This window comes from Amblyomma mixtum, chromosome 5, assembly GCF_055824585.1.
Source record: "Amblyomma mixtum isolate Tamu chromosome 5, ASM5582458v1, whole genome shotgun sequence".
Taxonomy (NCBI): domain Eukaryota; kingdom Metazoa; phylum Arthropoda; class Arachnida; order Ixodida; family Ixodidae; genus Amblyomma; species Amblyomma mixtum.
The window spans coordinates 160,402,607-160,411,412 of NC_143016.1; the positions used below are offsets into that span (position 1 = coordinate 160,402,607).

Here is an 8,806-nt window from a genome sequence, read left to right on the forward strand (position 1 = left end):
AAATTATCCCGGGTTTTCCCCCGAGAGGCTGAAGGAATAAAATTCTTCGACTCCCGCCAGCCTTGTTGCATACCAGGTCATTTTTTTTGCACAAAGTTTTTTATTTTAGGATTATAAGAGATACTTCGGTGAACTTCCCCGCAAGGCGGAGCGCACATAAGAAAGATTGCAAATAAAAAAACCACTAGTTAACTCACAATAATTAGACAACTTTTTTACTTCGTGAACAACAAACGCCAGTCTATTTTTCAATATTTTGAAACGGCATTCTGGTTCGAGGTATCCAGCGTCAAAATAGGCCTTTGAAAGCCAGTTGAGTTGGCTTTCCCGTGTTACCCATTCATAAAAGGGTATCGCTGTTCGTGGTATCGTCGCATAAATCGTGGGAACTTCTTCTATATGGTAAAAGATGCATTTTATCGATGTGGAGCGCGTGAAAGGCAACTTTTAAAAGACGCATCTTTCGTTTTCAATATTCCAAACAAGGATGCCGAATCAAAGAATTGAAAGCTTGGCTTGACTTCGAAATTGGCAGCCTTCAATTTTGCAACATAATCCTGCGCCCTAAAGCCCGAAGTTAAAAAGATGTTCAGTTAAATTTAGTTACCGAGTCGCATTTTATGTTGAGCTGTACCACTTGCATAATGCCCACCTTGCTATGCAGTTCACCTGCACCGACAGCGCCCAAATATTTCTCGGGATTTTTCGAAAGAAAGCTTTCGTAGACAAAAAAAAATTAATTCGTTGTGCCTATGCATGCTTCAGGTAAAATGGCAAGTTAAATATTCACAACATAGTAGTAGAAGGATGAGTACACTAGGAAGCTTTTGTTGTCATATATCATAAACTGCTTTAAAGGGAGACTGAAGCACTTTTTCTGAAAATCGGGCTGGCAGCGGCATCCTATAGTTTTTCATGCTGTATACTGGAATATCGCATCCAAATAAGGCAAAAACAAGCGCGAATTGCCTTTTTTAGCCGAAATATGCGGGCTGTGCCGCGGGGCACGCCACGCGGCGCGCCGCCGCCCGTGATTGGTCAAGAGAGGTCGTGACGTCACTTTGAGGACTGGAGAAGCTGCCGATGCGGATCCGGCGCTGCGTTGAGTGCAGATCGCAGCGTTCCGTGTCGTTGTAAAAGCGAATACGGCGACTGTTTTTTTTTTACTGACCACCGAAGAAAAGGATACTACAGTTTGCTCATTCCACGTATCGCCTGAAACCAAAAAAGACACAAGCAAAAAATTCTACGCCTAGCACAAGCATACGCCAGCGTCAAAGACGCGATGCAGACCATGCGTAAAAGGTGCCAGCACAACCTCGGCTCGTATTCTCGGAAAGGAAGGGGTGCGAACAATACTCAAGTCAATTACCACCACCGGACGCCTCCTGGCTCGCCCGGAAGAGCGTCATCCTAAAGAAAAGGCCCAAAGCACTGTGTACAAAAAATCCTGTTCTCAGTACCCGGCGTTGCAGGTTGGGGCAAGAAAGTATTTCAAGGAAACAATGAAGGAGCACAAAGTTGGTGTCAAAATTAGCGAAGCGCAGTGGCCAAGCACTGCGAGGCATGTGACCACAACATAGTGACGCAATCATGGTGCCTTGGAAACCAAGCCAAATACGTGCACAAGGCTGCTGCTTCACTCCTGGCGCGTTCAGCAGATGCCAGAAAATATTAATCGCTGCCGCGGAAACGTTCGCCCTTCCTAGATTTGCAGTTTAGGTTCAGTGAAGTAGTTGTCAACTACATGTGTGTTTAAAAGCCAAGCTAGCTGCAACTCGCCCGCTGCCACAACTTGATGAAGAAACCGAGTAAGGTTGCGGTGTTTTTTTGCAAAAACTCGGTTGGAATTCATTTCTCTCATAAATTTGCATCCGAAATCAACGTCGAACGCTTTCATTTTAATTGCTTAGCTAGGATTAAACGAGATGCCGCATATGAAGAGCTTCGATGCTTGCTTGCTTTGCTTTATTGTGCTTTGCTCTGCTTGCTTGCTTGCTTGCTTGGACACGTCGAACCGAGTATAAAATCACTAACCGAGCCTTGCTGAGCAGCACGTCTCAGGTGGTCTGGCCGCACCTAAGCTGAGGAGAGCGACACATGCTTAAGCCTCTATAAGGTTTCTTCAGGGGCTAAGTGAGCATGTTTTTACTTTTAAAAGAGGCGCTTCTTCGGAAGGGTGACACGCCTCTCATGCGCGAGGAAATCGATGTAACTGTGTCATGGTTCAGCCGCGCCTTTTCGACAGAAATCTCCAGAGATCACACTAGGACAAGCTCTGCCTGTAGCCGCTCTTACGAAAGTGTTTCGAGCAGAGTAAGCTTGCTTTAGTCGGCATGAATTCGTCACAGCAGCGAGCGGTTGCGCTGCGAGCTTGTGATCTTGCGGAAAACAGTGGAAGACGACACAGTCGCGGCCGTAGTTGTTCGTGGACACGAACGCATAGTAGTACCTGTTGAATCTGATTCTCAAGGTCGGCTGACAAGCTTTGTACGTCACAACGCACGCAGTACGAGGAACAACGCATGCAGCAGGAGAAACAACGCGCGCTGAAAGCGCGCTCGGGTGCGCCGAAGCATCCCCGGCTCCTCAACATGACGTCACGCTGGCCGACATGGACGAGGTTTCCCTCTCCGCTGTTCCCCTCTCCTGCGCTCGCGCGGGGCGCGGGAAATTTAAACATCGCGTTTTTAATTGGTGATTGCGCCACTGTTTTAGCCAAAATCGAAAAAATAATTTCACAGACGTGATCAGCAATGACACTACTTCAAAACCCTAGAAGGTTAGCTGATTCGAAAACCGCCTCAGTATCCCTTTAAAAACTGCTCACACAAGACACATTTAGCGGCGTAGCTGATCATACAGCTTACCGTGGGGTATAACCTAAAGGGGGGTTTCCGCCATCTAATTGAGATGAGCGTTTTTGGAAAAGCTCTCCAACTACTCGCCTTTTTTTAAGAGACACCAGTATCCCTACCCTTTTCCCTCTGCTTCATGAGAGTGCTGAGTCGAAGACCCACGTGTCCAGCCCACCCAGTTTCACGTAACAACACACAGTCCACTTGCGACAACAACAAAACCTGACCCACGAGGATAATATTTCCATTAGCCAGCAAATCGGATGCGGCAGTTTTCAAAACGGCATATTGCAAACGCTGGCACCAGAGCAGTTCGAGATTGTGATGCAGGGAAAGGCATAATAGCTGTCATTGCGTGTGCAATTTATTTAATTTTTGCAATCCGTCTATCACAATCTATATTTCAGTTTGAGGTGAAAGGAGAAAAAGCCGATTACAGCGGCTTCATATACTCAGTGTCATTTCTGGTGCGTTTAGCACGACGAACGTTATCAGGACCCTCACTTTATATATTTGGCAGATTAACGACGAAAATAGCTTCATTGGGAGCTGTTGGGAAAGAAAAATGAGCTAAAAAGTCGGTTGCTGATATGACTCAGCCGTATGATATGTAGTAAAAATGCAGCTATGACAAGGTATCATCTTAGTAGAAACAGATATTGAAAGCGACAGCAGTCTTCCAAGGGTCACAATAACTGTTCGTGTTATCGACTTCATTGCTATTGTCGCCACGTGGGGTGCGGTTCCGGTCTGGATTGAATCCCGCACTTTTAAGACGAAAGTTTTCTTGGCTCATGAGTGACATGGATGGAAGTTTTTCCGCAAGTGTGGCGCCGACTGAAGTTGTAGACAGAGGCTCTACGCACGAACTGTTAATCATAAGTTGTATGGCAATTAAAATAAAACGTACAAGTTCATTAAACAACGCTTGATAAGCAGCATATATGTAATGACAGTAGTGAAGTAAATAAATACTAAAAAATAACGATAGGTTGCGATAATGGCACCTGCTTATAATGACAGTGCTAGAGATAGATAGTGATAGTGATGGTAGTGACACTGATAGCGATAGCTGCCTATAGTGATAGCGCCGGAGATAGTGATAGTGGTAATTTATGATAGCTATGATGGTGATACTGAAGAGTGGTTTATTGACACGTTGAAGCGCCGGCAACGAAGACCCGGGCGCAAGTCGTCTAGGGACCAGCGAGGCGAGAGCCCGGCACACAAGCGGCAGTTCTCCAGCACGAGCCTTTCACGGGCGGCGCTAGCGCTTCGTCGTCGTTGGTGGCGGTGCTGAATCATCATCTTCATTCCAACTGCCCCGGCGGAAAGAGGGAGCCATCCTGGCGACTCAAGGCGAGGAGACGACGAGAGGGCTGTAATAAGGCTTCAAGCGGCTGACATGAACGACGTCGCGACCACGGCGGCGATGGTCCAAAGAAGGTGTCACCGGTTCGATGATATAGTTCACTGGTGACGTACGCTCTAAGATGCGGTAAGTACCAATGTGCTTGGCCGAAAATTTGGACGCAGCCGGAACAGAGAGCCAGACCAATGATCCAGTGGAGAAGTGTGTAGCGGGCGTGTCTTGGTCCGACTCATGTTTCCGGAGCCCTTGACGTTCGGCGGTGAAGGAGCGAGCCAACTGGCGGCACTGCTCAGCATGGCGGGTAATGTCAGAAATGGAAGTATATTCTGAGCCTTTCACGGGCGGCGCTAGCGCTTCGTCGTCGTTGGTGGCGGTGCTGAATCATCATCTTCATTCCAATACTAATAAAAATGATAAATGATAAAATGAAATAAAATTTAACAAAAAAGTATATTAAAAAGTAAATAGTAAAAAGTAAACAAATAACAATCGGAAGCAAATAAATAATTTGAAAATGAAACTGAAAAATGGAGAAAATAAAAATAACAAAAATGAAACGCAGAGAGAAAGAGAGGAAAGAGAAAGGTTTTCGCATTTCCGCACTTAAGCGGACCTAAGGGCCATCCTGTAACTCGTTTTGCACTGTTCACGGCCGCAAGAACTCCTTGATCAACCGCCTTTCACTTTCTTTGCTACGCCGAATAACAATTTTCAGTTGTTCGTAACGAGCTAGTAATGTGCGTCATAAGGCTTTATCTCTTCTTTTGTACAAATATTCTTTGTGCGCATTGCTTTGATAAGTTTAGGAAGGGTCCGTGGGTATCTTTGTACCCATGCCACTCCTCCAATTATCAACATCATGGTGAAATGAATATTCTTTTTTTCTCTGTCCGTTGTGAGAGAGGGCATGACGTAATCATAGTAAAGGTTCATCGGGTAAAAGCACAGCGCGACTGAGACAGGACGAAATAAGTAGTCTACTTCTTTCGTCCTGTCTCAGTCGCCCTCTGGCTTTACCTGATGAACATGTATCGATTAGCTCAAGGAATTACCATGTTGCAATAGTAAACGTGTCAAGGATCGCTTAAAGTTTTGCCGTTTCTGATTTCTTAGGCTCAATAAAGCCCTCTGTGGGGCGCTAACGGCAGCGACGAGCACAATTTATCCAACACAAGTTTGAAGCCTGAAAAAAACCTGGACATGTAAAAGAACTTTGAAAAATACGGCAGTGATCAGCAATGTCAGAATTTGAAATTCCGGAGTCCGGTAGACTATTTTCAATAAACTGTGCACAGGCAGTGAATTAACTCCGCACCCCCCATAATAAAGACCCTAATATCAACAACTGCTCAGGCATTCGTAAGCATATGACATGCTAAGAGCTTATTCCAGCCCGCGTATTTTAGTCACCTTAGTATGGAGAACAGTGAGAACAAACCTCGACTACATCATCATCATCATCAGCCTGGCTGCGCCCACTGCAGTGCAAGGGCCTCTCCCATGTCTCTCCAATTAACCCTGTCCTTTGCCAGCTGCGCCCACCCTCTCACCGCCAACTTCTTAATCTCATCCGCCCACCTAACTTTCTGCCGCTGCTACGTTTGCCTTCTCCTGGAATCCACTCCGTTACCCTTCACGACCAGCGGTTATCTTGCCTTCGCATTACATGCTACGCCCAAGCCCATTTCTTTCTATTGAATTCGACTAGAATGTGATTAACCCGCGTTTATTCCCTCAACTCCGGCCGCTCCCGGTCGCTTAACATTACGCCTATCATTTTTCTTTCCATAGCTTGCTGCGTTGTCCTTAACTGCGTTGTCCCACAAGTGAGTACCAGTAAAATACAAGTGTTGTATACTTTTCTCTTCGGTTACGTTTGTAAATTGCCATTCATGTTCTTAGAAGACCTGCTATATGCACTCCACCCCATTCTCATTTTTCTTGTTATTTTCCTCTCATGATCTAGATCAGCGGTCACTATCTGCCCTAAGTAGGCGTATTCCGTTATCTCTTCCAGCACCTCGATACCAATTGCGAACTGCTGTTTCCTTGCCAGACCTCGACTACACCAAATAGATATACTTTCTTATGTATTGAGCGCACGGCAACAGCGAAAAACTGCGTAAAAAGGCAAATGGCTGAGTGGCAGCCAATTTTTTTTGTTGTTATTGCTTTATGTTTCACACTACCATGTTGGTCAGCTGATGCGCATACCATATCTCGTCTTGCAAGAATGGCTCTGAAAAAAAATGCTTTCTGCAGTTTGTACTACCGTTGAGTGGAAACCGAGTACGGATATTATTACGTGGCGGCCAGCCGAAGAATAAGGCGTGATGAACGATGGACAAGATATGATTTAATGGCCGCTGGCCTAGCGCGAGGGCTCCGTCCCGCGCCACTGCCAGCTTCGTCTTCTTCGTAACAATATGTACTAGCAGTGAATTCTCTCATGATATGTGGCAAATGGTAGTAGGGTATATGTACTCACGCCCTGAATCGCCACCACTCGTCTCACAGACCCCTAGGAGCTGCGGTATGCACGAGATTATTTTCGAAATAGTGACTACTGGGATAACAAACTTGAAGCTCCCAAGAATTTGTCTAATTTATACTTCACTGATGCCAAGTACAGGCAAAAGTACATCTTAAGCATAACTGTTTTTAATTATTTGTAATGTGTTTTTTCCTGTTGGTTCTTTATGGGGGGAAGGAATCGCTTTATGAATAGTTTTGCTCTGGAACCAAAGCGTCAATATTACATAGGCACGTCTACATTAGTTTTTCTCCGCGAAAACTGTCATAACAATTAGAAGAACACTACAAAGTTTAGAAATAGATAGAGAAAACGAGAAAAAAAGACAATAATCAAATGAGCCTTATTATGTCTATACTGAGACAAAGATGATCGAGTTACACCCAGAACGATTCGCAGTCGAGCACGTTTGATTCTCTCGCCCGCATTTTTAAAAGATGTCTACTGGGCGCCTAGTTTTTGTCTACATGAGAACAGAAACAATAAATACATTAATTTGGAAAGAAGCTGCTTCAGTTCCTTGGCTTTGAAAATTATCAATACCTGACTCGCTCCGCAATGACATCCATTTGATGGCATATTGGGGACTGTCTGAGGAACATTCGCACCATCACCGCACCCTCAGTGCTATTTTTTTAGTTTTCAGGGTCTTGGTATACGTCGGTAGCTAATTGTTTTTACCATGCTTATCACAAATAGGACATTTGGGGACTTGAAGTGGCACTTAAGGCTGTTCCGGCAGATCCTGCTTTGGACGACACCGAATCTGAAGTTTGTATATTCATTGTAAATTTGTTCAAGATACTATTGGTAAGCTTACTGTACTCACCCAGCACCTTTAATTCAACTTCATAGGCTGCCTTCAGGTGCTAAGTCGCAGAAGATGGGTTTTACAATTCCCGCACACATGCACTTACGAACAGCATTCTGACACCAGGTACGCCCGCGCTAGACAGTTTAAAGAAGCATTGGAGTTCGCAGCAACGGCACACAGCAGACCGGTTGGAATTTTTTTACAGGTGGGCACGTAAAACAACACGAGAGTTGCATAACCCGTAGCTGTATACCGTATCAAAACAAACCAGCTCGAGAAACTAAACGAAAGAAACAAAATACGACGCTGTTTTAACGGTTGTTCATCGCCGTTATTTTCTCAGGCTCCTTTCTTCGTCCTGGTTTAGTTACTTTTGTTTTCATGGCTAAAGCAGCCCACATGTTAGAAGAATGACCGTTTTTCTATCTTTTTTTTTTATCGGCGTTTTCTGGCACGTGCCAGGAGTTTAATTCACCGCCATAAAAAACATTCTGCTGAAATCGATAGAGGTGACGTGCGCCTTTGCTTTTTCTATAAGAGGTTTCAAGCCCTCCACTTTTCTGTTTAGCGTTCAACAGCCTCTTCTCAACAGCACATATTTCTTTCGTTCTCTCGTTTTTTCCTAACATGTAATTTATTCGCTAATTAGCAGTATTTCTCTGCCCTGTTCTTGGCAGACAGCCCACAGTTAATCGCACAAAGCTCCAATAATATCACGCAAGAACCAGGGAATAAAAACAGCGACGGGAAGACGGGAGGGCAAGTGTACTAAATTTTTTTACCCATAGTTGAACCAATCTGAGACGGCATATTACTTTTGTTCTTTGCCACAGATAAAGCCTTATCGATTATTCATCTCAAAACGTACCTTCGGCGGCCGTTCGAACGCTATCGCGAGACATCAAGACAGGAGCTGCTCCTGGAATGTTCCTTAAAAATCGAACTTACAGTTGCATCGTCCATCCAGAATGCTCGGCCTAGAGGAGTCAACGGCCGCTGAATGACACTGCCAATGGCAAATACGAGAGATAGTATGCCGCTCCATTTGCTAACCAGTCGGAGCGGGCGCTTCAGAAGGCGGACACTGCAGTCAAAAATACGACGACGCATAAGTAAGTCAACGCAAGGAAGGTCAGTGCGCCTTAACCGAAGACCACTGATATCGCGCAAAGCCGCCGCTTTCTTGAAATTTTACCCCCCGAGAAGCGAGTCCGACAATTTCAACGAAA

At 45.2% G+C, this 8,806-nt stretch overlaps 1 protein-coding gene across 3 annotated transcripts in view; it reads right to left on the minus strand.

Annotated features, from left to right (window-relative positions):
• The window catches only part of LOC149344304 (nose resistant to fluoxetine protein 6-like), a 79,623-nt gene extending 70,817 nt beyond the window's left edge, over positions 1 to 8,806 (minus strand). Inside the window, exon 1 of one of the 3 annotated variants that reach the window (XR_016283196.1) lies at positions 8,526 to 8,805. Coding sequence is in view for 2 of the 3 variants with exons in the window: in XM_089546236.1 (XP_089402362.1) it covers positions 8,526 to 8,533 (8 nt within the window). In the remaining variant the exon portion in view is untranslated. Of the gene's footprint in view, positions 1 to 8,525 lie in introns of all 3 variants that reach the window. The other 2 variants (XM_089546236.1, XM_089546237.1) reach the window with 2 other exon arrangements.